The sequence below is a fragment of the Choloepus didactylus genome, chromosome X (genome assembly GCF_015220235.1).
Source record: "Choloepus didactylus isolate mChoDid1 chromosome X, mChoDid1.pri, whole genome shotgun sequence".
NCBI lineage: Eukaryota > Metazoa > Chordata > Mammalia > Pilosa > Megalonychidae > Choloepus > Choloepus didactylus.
The window spans coordinates 170,276,019-170,300,006 of NC_051334.1; the positions used below are offsets into that span (position 1 = coordinate 170,276,019).

Below are 23,988 nucleotides of genomic sequence, written 5' to 3' on the forward strand. Positions count from 1 at the left end.
AAATACTGTATGATTTCTTACCTTGATTCTTCTCTCTGATGGCTATTTCAATATTTTCACAAAGTGTGAGCTCTCCTGTATTCATTCTTGTTTTGATTCTCTCCGTTAGACCTTTTTGCACTGACAGGTGTCCAGCTGTGGCAAAGTTTTTCATGAACGATTGTTAAAGCGTTTCACAGACTTTCAGTTCTCAGTAATATATTTATTTATCCCATGCCTTGTTCCAAAAAAAGTGTGTGTGTGGGGGGGGGCGGGAGTGGTGGTGGAAGCATTTAGCTTGGGTTTTCAGTAAGAAATGCAAGCTTCCTTCAGTTATTTACCATTTCCAAAATGTATTTTCACTATAGTCACCATGGAAAGTGTAAAGCAGCATGCTAAGCACGGAGCAAGCACTCAGTAAAGGGTTATTGGTTGTCACTACTCATTCCTACCAAGCTTGTATTTCCCCGAAATGTATTCTAGGCGTTGTTCTGCGCAGGCGCCGTTGGCTGGTGGACGCTGGGCCGAGTCCTGCGTGGGGCAGCGAAAGGAGACAAGAGAGAGCAACCGGGTGGGGCATCGTCTGGGGCATCGTCTGGGACACCGGAGACCAAAGCGCCAGAGCTGGCTGCGCCCCGGAGGGAGCTGGGCTCCTCGGCCTGTTCTTGGCGCCCCCCCGCCCCGGGGCGCGCAACCCTGCTGTCCCCGCACCGGCCCGGGCCGCCTTCACAGGCGGGTGTGGCTGTTTTCGGGTCCAAGGAGCTCCGAGCTGAGTTGCCCCGGCCCGACCCAGGGCGCGGCCCGGAGGTTTCCCACCTGCCCTTCCGACGCTTCTGCTTTCAAGAGGCCGCTGGTCCCAGGGAAGTCCTAGGCTGCTCCAGCATCTTTGCCATAGGTGGCTGCGGCCTGAGATGTGCACCACAGAGCAGATCCTGGAGCTGCGGGTGCTGGAGCAGTTCCTGAGCATCCTGCTCCCGGAGATCCAGAGCTGGGTGAAGATACTACATCTGTAGAACTTCGAGAAGCAGTGAAAAGCGGTGAAGGTGAAGGATATGCAGAGAGAGCTTGCAGACTGAGGTAACAGGGGACAATGAGAAGGGTGTTTTGTTTTTTTATTTTTTGGTTGACCTGAGACCTGGGACATCATCCTGACCTAGCACCCCATTCAGATTTTCTTGATTGCTGTGACCTCATCAAAAGGTCCTACCTACAATGGGTCCACACCCACAAGAATGAATTAAATTTAAGAACATGTTTTTCTGGGGGTACATACAGCAACAAACCACAATATCTGTCCAGATAGTCAATTTATTCTTGAGTTAGTTGTAATAGTTTGTGTCTGTTCCTAATGCTGCCCTTTCGCAAAACACCAGAAATGGATTGGCTTTTATAAAGGAGATTTATTTGGTTACAAAGTTACAGTCTTAAGGCCATAAAGTGTCCAAGGTAACATATCAGCAATCGGGTACCTTCACTGGAGGATGGCCAATGGTGTCCGGAAAACTTCTGTTAGCTGGGAAGGCACATGGCTGGCATCTGCTCCAAAGTTCTGGTTTCAAAATGGCTTTCTCCGAGGACATTCCTCTCTAGGCTGCAGTTCCTTAAAAATGTCACTCTTAGTTGCTCTTGGGGTGTATGTCCTCTCTTAGCTTCTCTGGAGCAGAGTCTGCTTTCAATGGCCATCTTCAAACTGTCTCTCATCTGCAGCTCCTGTGCTTTCTTCAAAGTGTCCCTCTTGGCTGTAGTAAGCTCGCTCCTTCTGTCTGAGCTTATATAGTGCTCTAGTAAACTAATCAAGGCCCATGCTGAATGGGTGGGGCCACACCTCCATGGAAATTATCCAGTCTTAGTTATCACCCACAGTTGGGTGGGTCACATCTCCATGGAAACACTCAAAGAATTACAATCTAATCAACACTAATACATCTGCCCCCACAAAGATTACATTACCATTAGGTTTAAATGTTTCCACACTAATTTGCAAATGAAGTCAGTTCTTTGGGGAAGAGATTAGGACCTCTTGGTTTTACATCTGCTTTCCCCCCATGCAAAATCTCTGAGCCAGGGCTTTGGAGCTGGAGTGGGGACAATGACACTTATTTCTGAGTGGCAGCCCTACTCTAGGAGCTGAGCCCTCAGTGGGGGGTAGTAGCAACCTGAGATCCTCTCAGCTATGCCTTTCCTTGTGTGGACGAACACCTCAGGTGCTGGGTCCAGGACCATCCGGGCCTCTGTATTCTTGGTGCACCAGACCAAAGGTCGACCTTCTGTTCCACATTTAAACCTAAGGATGTTCATGAGAACAGTGGACATTGTGGTGAAAGGAAATTGGGAGGAGGTTAGTGGGGGCTGAATGGAAGAATGGAATCCTCACCTCTATACCACACTCAGTTATAACTTAGCCTAAGCAACAACTAGCTGGGGGAAGTATGAGAAATGTTGAAGTCCTGTCCTTGGAATACAGCGCTCCTTCTTGGAACTGAGAAGAGAGGGGACACAGTGTTCCTGACTAAAGCTCTCTGGAGTGGACTCTGCATTACTGAGCTCAGAGTGGGGAGGAAGGAAGCAGTCTTGGTTCAAATGCCACAATTTTGTGCAAATGTAAATAGTTTTGTGTTTTTAATTTCAGATTCCAATCGTTTCTTTGTGGTATAAAGGAAAGCAAATAACTTTTGTATATTAACCTCATATCCTGCTACTTTTCTGTAATTACTAGTTCCTAAAGTTTTTTTGTTAATTCTTTGGTATTTTCTACGAATCATATCATCTGCAAACAAACGCAGTTTTATTTCTTCCTTATTGTGGTGGCTTGGAGTTACGTACCCCAGAAAACATGTTTTTAATCTTAATCCATTCCTATTGTCATGAACTGATTGTAAATAGGACCTTTTGATGAATTTACTTCAGTTAAGGTGTGGTCCAACTGAATCAGGATGGGTCTTAATACTGTTACTGGAGGCCTTATAGAGAAGACCACAGGAGAAAGCCACAGGAAGTATCCAGAACCTAGAAGTCAATGGAACCCTGAAGAGAAAGAAGATCCCACCATGTGCATTGCCATGTGACAGAAAATTCAAGGAACCCCAAAGATTGCCAGCCAGCCAGAAGATAGCAACCCCAGGAAGGAGCAAGCCTTCTAGTCTCTGAGTCCATTTTCAAATAACACCGTACCACTTTAAGAGTAGCACAAGCACCTTATAACACAATATTCTCAATTCCTTTCTCTTGTCCTTTATAAAATTGTTGTCATTCATTTCACTTTTCCATATACTATTATCATCCAATGCATTGTTACTATTATTACTTTAAAAACATTATCTATTAGATCAATTATGAATTAAAAAAATAAAATATTTTATTTTACCTTCATTTATTATTTCTCTGACACTTTTACTCTCTTTATAGAGATCTGAGTTTCTGACCTATATAATTTTCCTTCTCCCTGAAGAATTTCTTTTGACATTTCTTGCAGGGAAGGTCTGTTGGTAATGAATTCCTTCATTTCTTTGTTTGTCTGAGAAAGTTTTTATTTCTCCTTCACTTTTGAAATATAATTTTACTGCATACAGAATTTTAGGTAGGTGGTTTGTTTCTTTCAACATTTTAAATATTTCAGTCTCTTCTAACAAGGTTTCTGATGAGAAGTCTGATGTAAGTCTTATCCTTGTTCCTCTATAGGAAGATATTTTCCCCCTTTTGCTTTTTCCAAGATTTTCTCTTTTTCTTTGATTCTCTGCAGTTTAAATATGACATGCCTAGGGGTATATTTTTGGTGTTTATCGTGTTTGGTGTTCTCTGAGCATCCTAGATCTATGGTTCAGTGTCTGTCGTTAATTCTGGAAAATCATTGGCAATTATTACTTCAAATATGTCTTCTGCTCTGTTCTGATTTTTCTCCTGGTATTCCAATTACACATGTTACAGATTTTGAAACTGTTCTACAGTTCTTGGATATTGTTATGATTTTTCATTCTTTTTTCCTTTTGAATTTCAGTTTGGGAAGTTTCTATTGACATTCTTTTCATGGATGTGCCAAGTTTATTAAGGAGCTCATCAAAGGCATGCTTCATTTCTGTTGCAGTGCATTTCCTTTATTTTCTTAGAGTTTTCATGTCTCTGATTATATTACTTATCTGTTTTTTCATGTTGTCTACTTTTTCCATTAGATTCTTAGCATATTAATCACAGTTATTTTAAATGTCCTGTCTGATAATTTCAAAATCTGTGCCATTATCTTAGCGTGAGTCTTCTTGCTGCTTGCTTTGTCTCTTTAGACTGTGTCTTTCTTCCTTTTAGAATGTGTGGTAGATTGAGTTATGTGCCCCAATTTAGATGTGTTCTTAATCTTAATCCACATTCTTTTAGGTGTGAACCCATTGCAAGTAGAATATCTTGAAGGTATTATTTTAAGTTAAGGTGTAGCCCAACTGAATGAGGTTGGGCCTTAATCTGGATTACTGCAGGCCTTACAAAGAGAAAGAAACCAGAAGCCAGAATCAGAGAAAACCATATGGAGGAGCCAGAAACAGGAACTTGGAAGAGGAAGATGAGGAATGTGATGTGAGGCAGAGATTCAAACCAAGGAACCCCAAGGATTGCAGCAAGCCAGCACCAGAAGACTACTGGCCCTGGGAGGAGGCAAGCCTTCCAGCCTCTGAAATCATGAGATAATAAGGTCCTGTTGTTTAAGTCAACCCTTTGTATGGTATTTCCCATAGCATCCTGGCAAACTAAGACAGGATGGTTTGTAATTTTTGGTTGAAAGGCAGACATTCTATATTGGATAATAGGAACTGAGGTCAATAAGGCTTTTTTTAAAAAACAGTTTTATTCATATACCATATAATCCATCCTAAGTGTACAATCAGTGGCTCTTGATATAATCACATAGTTATGCTCAATAGGCTTTTAATGTGAGGTTTTATATTAATCTGGCTAGGACTTGCGTTGTTTAATGTTTGTTGTAGCTGTAAGTGCCAAAGGCTTCTTAACTCAAATCTGGGCTTTGCAGCTCCTTCAGTTGTGATCCACTGTTCTTGAACTAGAGATACCTTGATGTGGCAGTAAGGAGTGGTGGAAGGGGTACATTCTATAATTCTAGGATTAATTTCAGTCTTGTGGTGTGGCTGTGTCCTTGGGCTATGACCTATACAAGTGTTTCTCAGCTCTTTTCCCTTTAGGTGAGAATGAAAGGCTAGAGGAGCTGGATCTGAATAATTTCCTGTAGTTCAGGTAGGATAAGTATCTGTAAAGTCTTTTTCCCTGCTGAGTAGGCTTTTGCTATGGAGAAAGCTCTAGGATTATTCTTAAATGGTTAACTCCCCCCACCCCCCGCCCCCAACCAGAAACATGAGAGCTTTTACTTGGCTGTTTATGATGAAAACCTGGTGGGGTTCCTGGTTATGAAACCCATGAAAGTGTAAGCATTCCCTAATGGCAGCCCCCAGGAGTCTGTGACTCTCATGCTTGTCCACACTCTGCCTCCAGCAATTCATCAAAGTTACCATTTAAGTGTTCCTATCAGTTTATGGCTCCAGCAGCTTCTGTTCCCGGTAAACTATGTCAGTTGTGAATCTCTGTATTTGTCTTCCTCTCTGGATTTTGGGGTGACAGTTTGCCTTGCGAATTCAATTCTCTGAAAGATCCAAGAAAAATCATTGATTTTCAGTTTGTTCTGTTTTTATCTTGTTGTAAGGACAAGAGTGAGGACTTCCAAGCCTTTACATGTTGAATCTTAAAACTAAGAGTCTTTTATTTATTTTTTATTGCATTGATTGTGTTGGGTAGTGCGTCATTCTTGAAACTCTCTTCTCCCTGAATTCCTGTGGTGCATAATCTGGTTTTCACACAACTCTCCAGTGTCTCCTTCCCAATCTCCTTTGTGATTCCTCTTCCTCTACTTGCCCTCGTGTATTAGTTGTTCACTGGGGATTTGTCATTAATATTCTGATCTTTTCACTCTCATTCAGTCTTGTTGAACACACAGTTCTCTCTCTACCTACCACTCTGAAATCTAGATTCTTTTCCTAAGTCTCAACTGTTATCTTCATAAGTATGTCCAAAAATTGAACTTCCTTTCCTCACCTAAATTCACTTTACTATTGGATGGCACCTGTGCTGGTTTGAAGCTGTTATGTACCCCAGAAAAGGCCATGTTCTTTTAATCCATTCCTGTGGGTGCAGACCTGTTGTAGATGGGGTGTTTTGATTAGGTTATTTCAATTGAGATGTGACCCAGCCCATTCAAGGTGGGTCTTAATCCTTTTTACTGGAGTCCCTTATCAGAGGAAAAAGAACAGAAAAGGCAGAGAAAACTCAGAGAGAGAAACACCCTGAGAAGTTTGGAGAGAGCAAAAAGCTCCTGGAGAAGCTGAGAGAGGACCCACAGAAGTTCAGAGAGAAGGCCACTAAAGCCAGAATCTGAAAGCAATGAGACCTGAGGATGAAGGACCAGCAGATGCCAGCCATGTGCCTTCTCATATGACACAGGTGTCCTGGATGCTGGCAGCCTGTCTTCAGAAAGTATCTTCCACTTGAGGCCTTAATTTGGACATTTTCATGGCCTTAGAACTGTAAACCGGTAAACTAATAAATCCCTATTGTAAAAGCCAACCCATTTCTGGTATATTGCATTCTGGCTGCTTTAGCAAACCAAAACAGCACCTATGGTGGTTTGAAGCTGTATGTGCCCCAGAAAAGCATGTTCTTAAATCTAATCCATTCCTGTGCTTGTGAACACATTGTGAGTAGAACTTCTAATGAGGTTACTTCAGTTAAGGTGTATTTTGATTTGCTAAAGCTGATGAAATGGACTGCTTTTAACAGTGGGGATTTATTAGCTTCCAAGTTTACAGTTCTAAGGCCATGAAAATGTCCCAATTAAGGCATCAGCAGGATGATACGTTCTCTGAAGAAAGGCTGCTGGTGATCTGAAATTCTCTGTCACATGGCCAGGCCCATGGTGACATCTCCTGGTCCTTTTCTCCTGGGTTTCATTGTTTCCAGCTTCTGTCTTCAGTGGCTTCCTCCCTCAGCTTCTGTGGGTGCACCCTTTTCTCTCAGCTTCTCTGGGGCATTTTTCATGAGCTTCTCCTGATTTCATCTCTTAGCTTCTGTGCATGTGTTTTGTCCTCTTATAAAGGACTCCAGTCAGAGGATTAAGGCCCACCCTGGGGTATGCCTCAACTGAAACAACCTAATCAAAAGGTCCCACCTACAATAGGTCTGCAACCACAGGAATGGATTAAAGGACATAATCCTTTCTGGGGTACATAATAGCTTCAACCTACCACAGGGTGTGACCCACCTCAGACATGATGGGTCTTAATACTATTATTCTTTATAAGAGAATGAAATTCAGACACACAGAAAGCCACAGGAAGCGAGAAACTGAAAGAGAACCTGGAGGAGAAGAAAGAGACTAGGAGATGCCACCATGTGCTTTGCCATATGACAAGCTAAGAACCAAGGGCCACCAGCAGGCCAGCCCCAGAACACGACAGTCTTGGGGAGAAAGCATCACCTTGACAATGCCTTGATATGGACATTTTCCCAGCCTCAACACCTTAAGCTAATAAATCGCCATTGTTTAAGCAAAACCATTTCATGCTATTTGCTTTGAGCAGCTTACGAAACTAAAACAGATTTTGGCAGCAGGAGGGTGGCTGCTGCTGTTGCAAATACCAAAAATGGAAATGGCTTTAGAATTGGGTAATGGGTAGAGGCTGGAAGAATTGTGAGGTGCTTGATAGAAAGAGCCTAGATTGCTTTTAAGAGACTGTTGGTAGAAATGTGGATGCCAAATATACCTCTGCTGAGGGCTTAGGTGGAAATGATGAATATGTTATTGGAAAAAGGAGGAAAGGTGCTCCTTGTTTTAAAATTGCAGGGAACTTGACAAAATTGAGTTCTGATGTCGGATGGAAGGCAGAACTTGAAAGCGATGAACTTGGATATGTAGCTGAGGTGATTTCCAAACTAAATGTGGAAAGTGCAGCCTGGTTTCTTCTTTCAGCTTATAGTAAAATGCAAGAGGAAGGAGATAAGCTGAGAATCAAACTCCTGGGCACAGAGAAACCAAAATTGTTGGTTTGGAAAATTCCGAGCTTCTGGAAATAGTGCTCCATGTGAAGGTTTATTAACTGAACCTGAAACCATAGTCAGCAATTTCCATGGAAGTCAGGATTGGAAGTGCAGTTATCCAGGAAAGATTTGTGGAAAGTTCTTTAGTCTGATAGTTTGAAACCCTGAGCACTACATGCAAATCTGACAAGTTTTTCGAGGTCTGTATGAATAGAACCACTTCAAGCCTGGACTAAGAGGGACAGATGGAAGGGAAAATCACCTCAAGGGCAGAAACATGGAACCTGAGGCTGGACCAAAGACATCTTCTCTGGCCAAGAGAGCAGGCCTACCCATACATGTGGAAAGGGTGAGTGCCCCAGCGCTGGAGAGGAAGGGCCTTCTGCCCCATTGTTCAGGAAGAGTGCTGCCACCCCAGTGTTCTGAGAGGATGGAGCCTGTGACCTGGGGATTGTGGAGAGTCTGGGCACCACCCCAATGCTCTGAGAGGGTGGAGCCTGTGCCCTAATGTTCATGGAGAACCTGGCTTACATCCAGGTATTTGGAGAAGCTGGAGCCTTCTCCCCAGTGTTCAGGGAGAACCTGTATGCTGGGCAAGTGCTTGGAAGGGGTGGGGCTGCCATTTCATCAGGCCTGGAAGGACATAACATCGTTCCATAGATGACTCTCTGGCCTTTAAATCTAATGGAGTGTGCCCTGCAGGGTTTTGGAATTGTTTGGGAACTGTGACCCGTTTCCCTTCCAATTTCTCCCTATGGGAATGGGAATATTTATCCTATGCCTGTCTCTCCATTGTGTATCAGAAGCAGATAACTTCTTCTCTAGGCTTCATAGGTCCACAGACAGAGGAATTGTGCCCCAGGACAGAGCACACCCATAATCAGTTTTGATGAGACTTTATACTAAGCATCCAAAACCAAAATCATAATGTCTTCAAAGATTCCTCCTTCTACTCACTCTCCCATATAGTCAACCATCACATCCTGTAGATTCTGATGCCATAGTTTTTCTTGTATCTCTTTTACAGCATTGGCACTATTTTAGTTTAGGACTTTGCTGCATTTTCTACTGTATTCTTGCAATAGACATCATATTAATCTGAACTCTGCATTTTCACTGTAAGAAATCCAACTCCAACTAAGTTAAGCTGAGAGAGAGAGAGAGAGAGAGAGAGAGAGAGAGAGACTGGGAGAGAGAGAGAGAGAGAGAGAGAGAGATAAGGAGAGGGAGAGAGAGAGAAAACACAACAGAGAGAGGAAGATGAATGATTTATTACCTCATATAACTGAGAATGGAATTGATTTCAGGCCTCTTTGGATGCAAAGGTTCATATGGTATCACCAGCACTCTGCTTCTCCACCCTTTGGCTCAAATGGGCAGCTTCTCATTGTGAGAAGTTGGCCACTGGAAGCCCTGTGCTTAAACAAACCCTTTAACTAGTAATTCCATAAAAGAGCCAGGCATCTTTCTTGATAGCTTCAAGCAAATGTTATAAACCTATCACTGTGGGACATCTGGGAAGATGGTGGAGTAGATGAGGCAGAATGGGCTTCTCCTCTGTGAAAATAACAAGAAAGGGGCTGGACGACACCAGGGACTGTGGTTTCGGGGTGTTACCAGCCATAGGGGGTCCCCCACAGTATGTGGAGGGGACACCGACAAAAAATGGAGCAGAGATGACAACTGGAGGGACACACTGAATTTGTTTTCCATCCAGACTGACCCCTGCCAAGGCAGGCAGCAGCAAAACCAATGTCAGGCAAGGGAGTGAGCAGTGGCTCTCCACTCCCATGCACCTACCTTCACAGTCTGCTGTAGGGAGATCCCCCAAATTTTGACAGCGGGGAGCTCCTGTGAGGGAACCCAGTGGGTAGCGATTGCTCTTCCCACCACAGAAATCGTGGGGGGGGTGTTCCAACTGTGAGAAGGGGGGAAGGGAGAGGCACCATACCAGCGATGGAAAGCCCCTCCCACACCACAGAGACTCACGGGAGCAAGGCAAGCAGAGAACCGGCAGGCAGGGCCCATGTTTCATCTCTGGGGTGCCTTTGATCAGACTCCCTGCCTACCTGCTCAGGGTCCACATCACAGCCCCAGGACAGGTGTTCCCCAGTGTACATGAAGATCTGGTGCATTGATTGGTTCCCAACCTGGTGTGGACTCCACCCACAGGAGAAGTTCAGGAAAGACCTACTTGAGAGTGCCACCTGCTGATAGCTTAGGAAAACTGCACTCCAGCAAATTATACTCAAGAGTGCCACCTGCTGGCAGGTTAGGGAAACTGCACTCCAGCAAGCTGTGACTCAAGAGTGCCACCTAGTAGTAGAATTGAGAAACTGCATTCCAGCAAACCAAATTATATATAAATGCTCAAATAATTCTGCACTTCCCAAAATAACTCTATCAAGACAAGCAAATGCCCCAAAGTCAACAGAAAATTACAAAGCATTTGAAGGATCTAGAAAATATGGACAAGCCAAATGAACAAATTAAAAAGCTGCAAGAGACACAAAATTTGGAGCAATTAATAAAAGAAGTACAAACAAATTTCCAAAACAACTTCAATGAGATGGCTAAAGATATAAAGGAAATCAAGAAGACTCTACAAGAGCAAAAAGAAGAATTTGAAAGAGTAAATAAAAAATAGCAGGCCTTATGGAAATAAGAGACACTGGCTCAAATTAAAAATATACTAGAGACATACAATAGCAGATTTGAAGAGGCAGAAGAATAGATAAGTGAACTTGAGGACAGAGTAATTGAATGTGAGCACACAAAAGAATAAATGGGACAAAAATTGAAAAATTTGAAATGGATCGCAGAGAAATGATGGACAATATGAAGCTAACAAATATAAGAATCATTGATGTCCCAGAAGAAGAGAAAGGTAAAGGGCTAGGAAGATGTTTCAAGACATAGTTGAGGGAAACTTCCCAATCCATCCAAATGACATAAATATGAAAATCAAGGATGCCCAACAAACTCCAAATAGAATAAATCCAAATAATGCTACTCCAAGACATATACTGAATAGATTGCCAAATGCTGAAGAGGAGAAACTTCTGAAAGCAGCAAGAGAGAATTGATTCACCACATATAAGGGATACAAGATAAGACTAAGTACTGACTACTCAGTGGGCACTGTGGAGGTGAGAAGGCAGTGGTATGACATATTTAAGATTCTGAAAGAGAAAAACTTCCAGCCAAGAATTCTTTATCCAGCAAAGCTCTCCTTCAAAACTGTGGGGGAGTTTATAATTTCCACAGACAAACAAATGCTGAGATAATTTATTAACAAGAGACCTGCCCTGCAAGAAATACTAAAGGGAGCTCTACCAGCTGAGAATAAAAGAAAGGAGCGAGATGTCTGGAGAAGAGCACAGAACTGAAGAGATATTAATAAGGGTAACTTAAAGGAAAAAAGAGAGAGGGAAAAATAGATCTAACAAATAAAAACCAAAGGATAAGATGGCTGGTTCAAGAACTCCCTTCACAGTAGTAACTTCGAATGTGAATGGATTAAACTCTCCAATAAAATGATACATACTGGGACAATTGATTAAAAAATATGACCCAGTGATATGCTGTTAACACAAGACTCATCTTACACCCTGTTATACAAAGAGACTGAAAGTGAAAGGATGGGAAAAAAATTCTCCGCAAACTGCAATCAAAAGAAAGCTGGGGTAGGTATACTAAGATCAGATAAAATAGACTTTAAATGGAAAGATGTCATAAGAGACAAAGAAGGACATTATATATTAATAAAAGGGATAATCCACTAAGATGAAACAACAATTATATGTGTATGTGCACCCAATCAAGGCGCTCCAAAATACATGAGACAAACATTGGCTAAACTGAAGGGAGCAATAGACACATCTACAATAATAGTGGGAGACTTCAATACACCACTATTCTATAGATAGAACAACTAGAGAGAGGACCAGTAATGAAATTGAGTATCTAAACAATATTATAAATGAATTAGACTTAACAGACTGTGCCAGTTTGTATATTTATGTCCCTCAGAAAAAGCCATATTCTTTAATGCATTCTTGTGGGGACAGATGTATTAGTGTGGATTGGGTTGGAATCTATTGGTTCAGTGTCCATGGAGATGTGACCCACCCAACTGTAGTTGATAACTCTAATTGGATAATTTCCATGGAGGTGTGACTGCACCCATTCAGCATGGGCCTTGTTTAGTTTACTGGAGCATTATATAAGCTCAGACAGAAGGAGCTCACAACGAGCTGGAGCTGAGACAGACATTTTGAAGATGGCCATTGGAAGCTGATGCAGACATTTTGGAGAACGCCATTTTGAAACGCAACCTGGGATCAAGCAGATGCCAGCCACATGCTTTCACAGCTAACAGAGGTTTTCTGGATGCCATTGGCCATCCTCCAGTGAAGGTACCCTTTGTTAATGGACACTTTATGGCCTTAAGACTGCAACTGTGTAACCATATACACCCCCTTTTATAAAAGCAGGTCCATTTCTGGTGTTTTGCATTCTAGCAGCATTAGCAAACTAGAACACAGACATATATAGATCATTAAATCCCAATGTACCAGGATATACATTCTTCTCTAGTGCCCATGGAATGTTTTCCAGGATAGATCACATGCTGGGGCACAAAACACATCTTCATAAATTTAAAAAGATTGAAATTATTCAAAGCACATTCTCTGACCACAATGGAATGCAACTAGAAGTCAACAACCACCAAAGAACCAGGTCTTTCACAAATATGTGGAGGTTAAACTACACACTCCTAAACAACCAGTGGGTCAAAGAAGAAATTGCAAGAGAAATTGGTAAATATCTAGAGACGAATGAAAATGAGAACACAACATAAAAAAAACCTGTGGGATGCAGTGAAGACAGTGCTGAGAGGGAAATTTATAGCTCTAAATGCATACATTACAAAGGAAGAAAGAGGTAAAATCAAAGAACTAATGGAACAACTGAAGAATCTAGAAAATGATCAGCAAACTAACCCTAAAGCAAGTAGAAGAAAAAATAACAAGGATTAAAGCAGAAATAAATGAAATGGAGAACAAAAAAAAAATAGAATAAATAAAATTAAAAGTTAGTTCTTTGAGAAGATCAAGAAGATTGACAAACCCTTAGCTAGACTGACAAAGTCAAAAAGAGAGAAGATCCAAACAAGCAGAATCAGAAATGAGAGGGGGATAATTACTACAGATCTTGAGGGAAAAAAACAAAAACAAAAACATAAGGATACTATAAACAACTATAAACAACTGTATGCCAACAAGATAGACAATTTAGAGGAAATGGCCAATTTCCTGGAAACACATGAACATCCTGGACTGACCCAAGAGGAAACGGAAGACTTAAACAAACCAATCACAAGCAAAGAGATCCAATCACTCATCAAAAATCTACCTACAAATAAAAGCCCACAGGGGAATTTTATTTACAAATAAAATTTCACAGGGGAATTTTACCAAACTTTCCAAAAAGAATTGATACCATTCCTGATCAAACTCTTTCAAAAAATTGAAGAAAAAGGAACACTACTTAACTCATTTTATGAAGCTAATATCACTCTGATACCAAAACCTGATAAAGAAACTACAAGAAAGGAGAACTATAGGCCAATCTCCCTAATGAATACTGATGCAAAAATCCTAAACAAAATACTTGCAAATTGAATCCAAAGGCAAATTAAAAGAATTATACACCACAGCCAAGTGGGGTTCATTCCTGGCATGCAAGGGTGGTTCAACATAAGAAAATCAATTAATGTAATTCAACACATTAACAAATCAAAAGGGAAAAATCACATGATCATCTCAGGAGACTCTGAAAAGGCATTTGACACAATTCAATATCCCTTTTTGATAAAAACACTTCAAAAGGTAAGAATTGAAGGAACCTTCCTCAATATAATAAAGAGCATATATGAAAAATACACAGCCAGCATAATACTCAATGGTGAGAGGTTGAAAGCCTTCCCCCTAAGATCGGGAATGAGACAAGGATGCCCACTGTCACCCCTATTAGTCAACATTGTGCTAGAAGTTCTAGCCAGAGCAATTTGCCAAGACAAAGATAAAAAAACTATCCAAATTGGAAAGGAAGAAGTAAAACTGTCATTATTTGCAGATGATATGATCTTATATTTGAAAAATCCTGAGAATTCGACCACAAAGCTACTTGAGCTAATAAACAAATTTAGCAGAGTGGTGGGATATAAGATTAATACACATAAGTCAGTAATGTTCCTAAACATTAGTAATGACCTAATTGAAGAAGCAATAAAAAAAATTCCATTCACAATAGCAACTAAAAAAAATGAAATACCAAGAAATAAACTTAACCAAGGACATAAAAGACTTCTACATAGAGAACTACAAAATTTTACTAAAAGAAACAAAAAAGGAACTCAATAGATAGAAAAATATTCCATGCTCATGGATAGGAATAGTAAATATTGTTAAGATGTCAACTCTACCCAAACTGATCTACAAATTCAATGCAATTCCAATCAAAATTCCAACAACCTCTTGAGCTAAGATGGCGGCATAGAGAAGAGTGGAAGACTGCTAGTCCCCCCCGGAACAATTCATAAATGACCAAAAAACTAGTAAATAACCTGGAATAACTGTGGGGAGACAAACGTGACTGTCCACACATCATCCACCAACCTGAATTGGGAGGAAACGCCCAAGATCACAGCATACAATCTGTAAGTAAAACTGTGGACCTGCGCTGAGAGCCGAGAGCCCCTCCCTCATGGAAGCCTCGATGGTACTAGAGAACAGCACTTTCTCAGCCCCAGCTCCAAATGGGGTTTTAATGTTAAACTGCTCAATACAGACAGCAAATCCTCAACAAGCAGACAGAGGCTTTTGGTGAAAACTGACCTTGGGTGAGTCAGGGACCATATCTGTCTCAGGACAGGGAGCCCAGAGGATCGGTTGCTGTCTCTGGCTGATGGGTGAACCTGGGAGCTTTTCTGTCCCTTTCTCTCTCTGTGGAGAAAACCTCAGCCGTTTTCAGCCCACAGCGCTTTGCAGTAAAGACAGCCTCAGCCATTTTAAAATCAAAACACTTTGATCAGCAGAGTCAGAGAAACAAAGAACTTATTGATATGCAGATGCCTCTCTGGAGGGGGCATAGCTTCCCAAGAGGAAAAGGAGGGGCCCAGCTCTACTGCCCACCTTTCTGGAACCAGACCCCAAAGCCTGGGGGAGGAGAGCCACAGGCCACACCCTCTTACACAGGCAGTGACAGGCTGACAGGTGCACCTGCCAGGCAGAAAAGCACAGGTGTATTAATCCTCTAAGAAAGACCATCAGGGAAAGCAGATACTGAATATTTCCTCCTTCTGTGACCTGAGTCTGTTCTCGTCAGGGAAAACCTGATTGGGGTGGCCTAAGAGGTCAGATGCCTAGACAACAGAAAACTACAACCTACACTAAGAAAAACGAAGTTATGTCCCAGTCAAAGGAACAAACGTACACTTCAACTGAGATACAACTAATGCCAAATCAATTCAAAAAGTTTAGAGAATATTTCACAAAAGAGATAGAGGCTGTAAAGAAAACACTGGGCATACATAAGGCAGAAATCGAAAGTTCAAAAAAAGAACCGGTAGAATCTATGGAAATGAAAGGCACAGCACAAGAGACAAAAGACACAATGGAAACATACAACAGCAGATCTCAAGAGGCAGAAGAAAACACTCAGGAACTGGAGAACAAAACACCTGAAAGCCTACACACAAAGGAGCAGATGGAGAAAAGAATGAAAAAATATGAGCAACGTCTCTGGGAACTTAAAGATGAAACAAAGTACAAGAATGTACATATCATTGGTGTCCCAGAAGGAGAAGAGAAGGGAAAAGGGGCAGAGGCAATAATAGAGGAAATAATCAATGAAAATTTCCCATCTCTTATGAAAGACATAAAATTATGGATCCAAGAAGCGCAGTGTACTCCAAACAGAATAGATCTGACTAGGCCTATGCCAAGACACATAATAATCAGATTATCAAATGTCAAAGACAGAGAGAATCCTGAAAGTAGCAAGAGAAAAGCAATCCATCACATACAAAGGAAGCTTGATAAGACTACGTGCGGATCCCTCAGCAGAAACCATGGAGGCAAGAAGGAAGTGGTGTGATATATTTAAGATACTGTAAGAGAAAAAAGCCAACCAAGAACCAATCCTATATCCAGCAAAGCTGTCCTTCAAATATGAGGGAGAGCTCAAAATATTTTCTGACAAACAGACAATGAGAGACTTCGTGGACAAGACACCCGGCCTACAGGAAATACTAAAGAGAGCACTACAGAGTGATAGGAGAAGACAGGAGTGAGAGGTCTGGAACACAATTTTGGGAGATGGTAGCACAGCAATGTAAGTACACTGAACAAAGATAGCTATAGATACGGTTGAGAGAGGAAGGTTGGGAGCATGTGAGACACCAGAATAAAGGAGGAAAGATAAAGAATGGGACTGTGTAACTTGGAGAAATCTAGAGTGTTCAACAATTGTGATAAAATGTACAAATATGTGCTTTTACGAGGGAGAACAAGCAAATGTCAACCTTGCAAGGTATTAAAAATGGGGAGGCATTGGGGGAGGGATGCAATCAACATAAACTAGAGACTGTAACTAACAGAATCATTGTCTTATGCTTCCTTTAATGTAACAAAGGCTATATACCAAGGTAAATGCAGATAAGCGGGGGGGGGGGATGGGGGGCATGTTAGACACTTGACGTTGGTGGTGTTGTCTGACTTTTTACTCTACTTTGATTTAAGGTTACTTTTCCTTTTGCTACTTCCTAGCTGTCATTTTTTCCCCCTCTTTCTTTTGCCTCTCTACCTTTGACTCTCCCTCCTGCCTTGTGGAAGAAATGTAGATGTCCTTATATAGATAGTGGTGAAGGTGGTGAACACATTGTTCTAGTTTGCTAATGCTGTGGAATGCAAAACACCAGAGATGGATTGGCTTTTATAAAAAGGGGGTTTATTTGGCTACACAGTTACAGTCTTAAGGCCATAAAGTGTCCAAGGTAACACATGAGTAATTGGGTACCTTCACTGGAGGATGGCCAATGGCGTCCGGAAAACCTCTGTTAGCTGGGAAGGCATGTGGCTGGCGTCTGCTCCAAAGTTCTGGTTTCAAAATGGCTTTCTCCCAGGACGTTCCTCTCTAGCAAGCTTGCTCCTCTTCAGAACGTCACTCACAGCTGCACTCAGTTCCTTCTCTTTGAGTCAGCTCATTTATATGGCTCCACTGATCAAGGCCCCCCCTGAATGGGTGGGGCCACGCCTCCATGGAAATATCCCATCAGTTATCATCTACAGTTGGGTGAGGCACATCTCCATGCAAACAACCTAATCCAAACATTCCAACTTAATCCCCACTATTATGTCTGCCCCACAAGATTGCATCAAAGAATATGGCTTTTTCTGGGGGACATAATACATTCAAACCGGCACACACATAAATATGTGACCATACAGAGAACCATTGATTGTTTACTTAGGATGGAATGTATGGTGTGTGAACAAAACCATCTTAAAAAAAATGGGTTAATGACAAAACCTCAAGGGCAATATACTGAGTGAAATAAGCCAGACACATAAGGACAAATATTGCAGGGTCTCACTGATAAGTACTAATTATAATATGTAAACTCATAGACATGAAATATAAGGTACCAAGATATAGGATGAGGCTTAAGAATGGGAAGTGGTTGCTTAGTATGAGCAGAATGTTCAACTAGGATGAACTTAAATGTTTGGTAATGAACAGAGGTGTCAGTAGCAAGACGTGAGAATAACTAACAGTGCCGAATGGCATGTGAATGAGGTGGAAAGGGTCATATATGTCACCAGAAGGAAAGTTGGAGGTCAAAAGATGGGAATGTATAAAACTGAATCCTATGGTGGGCAATGTCCATGATTAACTGTACAAATATTAGAAAACTCTTCCATGAACCAGAACAAATGTATGACAATACAACTAGAAGTTAATAATAGAGGGGCATATAGGGAAGAAATATATACCTATTGCAAACTATATACTACAGTTAGCGGTATTTCAACATTCTTTCATAAACAGTAACAGATGTACTATACCAACACTACAAGTCAACCAATTGAGGGGGATTGGTTAGGGATTATGGGAGGATTCGAATTTCCTTTCCTTTTTTTTCTTTTTACGTCTTTCACTTTATTTCTTGTCTGGAGTAATGAAAAGGTTCTAAAAATTGAACAAAAATTAAGTGTGGTGATGGATGCACAGCTGTATGAGGGTACCAGGGGCAACTGATTATACACTTTGGATCTTTGGATAATTGTTTGGTATCTGAACAATCCCAATAAAAATTAAAAAAAAAAATTCCAACAACCTACTTTACAGAATTGGAAAAGTTAGTTATTAAATTTATTTGGAAGGGAAAGATGCCTCAAATTGCTAAAGGCATCCTAAAAAAGAAAAACGAAGTGGGAGGACTTACACTTCCAGACTTTGAAGCCTACTATAAAGCTGCAGTTGTCAAAACAGCATGGTATTGGCATAAAGATAGAAATATTGATCAATGGAATCAAATTGAGAGTTTGGAAATGACCCCCAGATATATAGTCGACTGATTTTTGATAAGGCCCCCAAATCCACGGAACTGGGACATAACAGTCTCTTCAACAAATGGGGCTGTGAGACCTGGATAGCCATAACAGAAAGAATGAAAAAGGACCCCTACCTCACACCCTATACAAAAATTAACTCATAGTGGATCAAAGACCTCAATATAAGAGACAATACCAGAAAATTCCTGGAAGATAATGTAGGGAAACATCATCAAGACCTAGTATTGGAGGTTGCTTCTTAGACCTTACACCCAAAGCACAAGCAGTGAAAGAAAAAATAGATAAATGGGAACTCCTTAAAACCAAAAACTTCTGTACTTCAAAGGAATTTGTCAAAAAGGTGAAGAGGCAGCCAACGCAATGGGAGAAAATTTTTGGAAACCGTGTATATGATAAGAGACTGATATATAAAGAAATCCTACAACTCGAAGACAATGGTGCAAACAGCCCAATTATAAAATGGGCAAAAGATATGAGAAGACATTTCTCTGAAGAGGAAATACAAATGGCTAAAAACCACATGAAAAAATGTTCATCTTCACTAGCTATTAGGGAGATGCAAGTCAAGACCAAAATGAGATACCGTCTCACACCAATAAGAATGGCTGCTATCAAACAAACAGGAAACTACAAATGCTGGAGAGGATGTGGAGAAATTGGACCTCTTATTCATTGTTGGTGGAACTGTATAATGGTACAGCCACTCTAGAAGGCAGTTTCTCAGAAAACTAGATATTGAATTATCCTATGATGTGGCAATTCCACTTCTTACCCAGAAGATTTGAAAGCAGTGACATGAACAGACATTTGTACAACGATGTTCATAGCAGCATTGTTCACAATTGCCAAGAGATGGAAACAATCCAAGGGTCCATAGTAGATGAGTGAATAAACAAAATGTGATATATACATACGATGGAATACTATGCAGCTGTAAGAAGCAACAGGGTCCTAAAACATATGGCAACATGGATGAACCTTGAAGATATAATGCTGAGTGAAATAAGTCTGACACAAAAGGAGAGATATTGTATGTTACCACTTCTATGAACTATCTGAACAATGTAAAATCAATATCTTATAATGTAGACTATTGGGGACCTAGTGATAGACAGTAATTTGTGAGGGGGAATGATAATCTAATATGCTCAGATATGTTGATGGTGAATTTAAAGGTCTGGTAATGGATAGGGGTGACAATTATTTGTTAATGGGATTATAAGTATCAGAGCTGTATTGAAGGTGAATAGGATTGAGAAGGGTGTTGTTTAAAGGCATGTTTCCCACAGATCAGCACCACAAATATAGACAGGTGCTTGCATCATATACTTCTAAGGTATGACACTAGCGCAGAGAGTTGACAACAGAAGGGTATATGGGAAAAATATACATATTGCATACTGGGGACTATAATTAATAGGAATACCATACTAGTATTACACAAATACTAGGGACAAATAATTGAGGGCTGACAGGAGCTATGAGATATTTTGTGTAATGATAATTGTTTAAAATGGAGAGTGATGAGGATTGTACAGCTAAGTGATGATAATGTAAGATAACGATGGATTACTGTGGACATAATATATGCTATGTGAACTCAGGAACCCCCTGCTCAAGTCAAGCCCTTGATTTGGAGGCTTGCTCAGGTGAAACTTATGGTTTTGAAGGGGAGGCTAAGTCCACCTATAATTATGCCTAGGAGTCACCTCCAGAGAACCTCTTTTCTTGCTCAAATGTGGACTTTCTCTCTCTAAGCCGAACTCTGCAAATAAATTTATCACCCTCCCCTCAACATGGGACAGGACCCCCAAGATGAATGAGCCTTCCTGGCGATGTGGGACATGGATTCCGCGAATGAGCCTGACCCTGGCATCGAGGGATTGAGAGTGCCTTTTTGACCGAAAGGGGGAAAAGGCAGGCAAGAAAATGAGGGTTTAGTGGCTAAGAGAGTTCAAATACAGTCTAGAGGCTATCCTGGGAGTTACTCTTATGCAAGCTTCACCTAGATATGCCAAATGACCACAATATGATAAGCCAAATTCAACAGTAGTCCTGAAAACCTTAAAGAATACCCGGATTCCTATCTAGGACTCTGTAAAAGTTTCACTCACTAAGTTTATTCTTCAGAGACTTAAATCCTTCAGAGTGCTCCCATGCCAGCCAAGTTCCTAAACCCAGAGGCAATAGCCTCTTCAAGAACATCAACTAGATGTGTCCCCTTTGCTCATAAAATTGACACCCCTTTTCAACATGAACAGGTTAGGGTGGTCACTGCCTAGACATCCCTGATGATCGGGAAAGTGATTAAACTAGAGGAAGGGGAAGCAACAGACAAGATGGGATTTAACAAAGGAGTATGAATACTGAATCTTTATATAACTATCTTTTTCTTAATTGCTAGGGTACTAAAATAGCTAGAAGGAAAGAACTGAAAGTGTTGAACTGTAGCACACAGCATCCTTTGGAATTTGTTCTATAGCTACTTGCTAAATTGTAATGTGAACGTTATCACCTGTTTGTATATATGTTATATTGCACAATAAGGAAATAACTGAAACTATGGTACTATAACTCATTAACAACTTTGGAAATTTTCCTATATATCTACTTGTTAAATCATACTTTGAAGGATATTACCTTTTTGTATATGTGTTACATTTCATAATGGGGAAATAGCTGAAACCGTGGAACTGTAGCCTATAATATTTTTTGAGGTTTGCTAACTGCTTGTTAAATTGCACTTGGAAAGTTATCAGTTCTATATATGTTATATTTGACAATAAAAATATGATTTAAAAAAACCTGTCACCGTGGCTCAAGTTGAGTGGGGGTGGAGATGAAGAGTAGGTTTCTGATTGTCTGGACCATGGGTCACTTGACCACCCTTGGGATTGGAGGCGGGCACATGAGCCCCACCTAAGTCATGTGGAATAAGCAGGATAGTAGAAGGTGAGAGAGTTGTTACTTTGAGGACTAAGATTTTGAGCAAAGAATTCGTGCCCACTATAGCCTCCTGACTTCCTTTCCTCCAGTCTGGTCCTTTTCAATCTATCTTATACACTGTGTTTAGAGGAGAACAAGCTGTGGTTATGAAAAATTTCTTTATTTAAAATCCTTCAGGAGCTTCCCAGTGCTTTCAGCATGAAGTTCAGATGCCTTAGTTTAGGACACAAGGTCCTCCTGATCTGGCCTCTGCCTGCTTTTCTAACATCTTATTTCACTTACCCACATGCATACCTTTTAGACATATCAATGTATTTAACACACTATCTTGTTCAAGTACTATTCTTTCTTCTAGAATGCTTCCTCTCATCTCTCACTCACTTTTATTAAACCTAGTAAAATCCTTTTCACCCTTGAAACTCAGTTTAAGGGTCATATTTTCTGGAATGCTCTCTCCTTCTGCCAAGTGTGAATTAAATGTCTTGTCTTCTCTAATAGCATTCCATGGTAAACTGCCTAATAACATGTTTTTCAAACTGTATTTGCTAGTTTATATATCTGCCACCATTTTACTGTATGCTTATTTGTAGTCAGTAACTATGTTCTATTCAATGTCTGCACCCTTAGCACTTGGCCAAAATCTGCCTTATTGTGGGAAACTGGAAAATGCTTTAAAGATCTTAACACTTAGCACTTCTCAAACTCCTCTACCATTAGTCCAAAATGATAAATTGTTCCTTCTATGCTTTAAAAAACCTCTTCATGGAGGCCACTATATTTTTAGGTTTAATTTTATGAAACTTTTTACATGTTTGCTACTTAATTCAAACTGGATGATTAATAGGTGACAGTAATATTGAAGCACTCAAGAAATTGAATTATATTGATTATTCATTTGCTGGAACCTCAGTCTATTGTGAGGTCCCAGAACTTAGGGATCACACTTAATTCATTGCTCCGCAGCCAATCTCTGGCACGCAAAAAGTGAATGATTATTGGATAAATACACGTCCATGTTTTTCTAATTTCTCACCTCTTTGTAACAGAGCTGAGAATGTTCCTCTTTTTGTTTTTGTTAGTAACTTGGGACCCATCTCCTTTGCACCTCTTCAGAGGCCCTCTGCTTTCACATTTATCCTCTTACTCTCCTACTCTCTTTTCTTTCCATTCTAGTCAGTTGGAGGTGGTTTGTCTTAACTGCTGCCACTTCCCCTGAATTCAAGTTAGTAAAGCAAGGACATCTAAATGGGGAGTCAGAAATCAAGAGTCCTGATGCAGGAAAAGTCATGGCATCTTCATGTCTCTCAGATGCAAGTGAAGGCACATCTTAGGAGCTTCAGGCAGCCAGATAAGAGTTGATTCTGTCTCTAAACTATGACATTACGAACAGTATGAACAGGGTATCTTAGGAACCCTTTGTGGTTACCACTTCTTCCATCGTTAAGTGCTAAAATGTGATATGACCATCTGGAAAGGGTGCTGGAATGAGAGTCAATATGTCAGAGCACAAGCACAAGGTGTCCATTTTTCCTGCTCACTGCAAGATCTTGAGTGAGTCATTTTACTCCAATGAGTCTTGGTTTCTGTATCTCTGAGGTAAGATAATCATATTAGTCCTGCTACCTTCACAGAATTGCTTCTAGGATTAAATAAGATGGCTATGAAGTTACATTTAATTATTAATCAGTTTACAAATATGAGAGGTTATAATTTCTATCACTATTATGATTTTGTAGAGGAGTTAGCGTTTTCACCTAATTACTATATTTGTAAAATGTAATGAAGTAGGAGGCTGATTTGGGAAAGCTCCCTCTATCCTCCCATCCATGTAAAGAAACCCTCTTTTCCTTCTCAAAAAAAAAAAAAATGTCATGATGTAGACTGCATACTTTCCTGCATTATGTTAGGAGATAATCTAACAACCACTGAGCTTAGTGAGTTCTTCTCTTTGACAAATAGTATTTTATATGATTGAACTATCCCAAAGAAGAGTTCAACATGTGTTGCTGTAGCAAGGATGAGTTACTTGTGATTTTTCTTCCTGTTGAGAATAACAAGGAAGGAAAGGGATAGGAGAGGAATGTGGAAACTGGCAGCAATTGTGTACAATTTTTTTTCTCATAGCTTGACCTCACCTGGATTAATTTTGCAGAGAAAGCCTCTCCATGTTGGAAAGTCAAATTTTCAATAGACATCCCTCTGTGTCAGAAAAATCCAAGTCTCTCTACTAACAAATAATTGCTGAGTACCTACTGTGTGTCAGGCACTAGAAGTAAAACATGAGCAAAACATACAAGATCTTTGACCTTAGAAGGTTTATTGTCCAACAGAAAGGGAA

At 40.6% G+C, this 23,988-nt stretch overlaps 1 protein-coding gene across 1 annotated transcript in view; it reads left to right on the top strand.

Moving 5' to 3' along the window:
* Nucleotides 1-890: 890 nt before the first annotated feature.
* The window catches only part of LOC119522467 (RNA helicase Mov10l1-like), a 153,397-nt gene continuing 130,299 nt past the window's right edge, over nucleotides 891-23,988 (top strand). Inside the window, exon 1 of the mRNA XM_037820920.1 lies at nucleotides 891-971. Within this exon, the coding sequence (XP_037676848.1) occupies nucleotides 891-971 (81 nt within the window). The remainder of the gene's footprint in view (nucleotides 972-23,988) is intronic.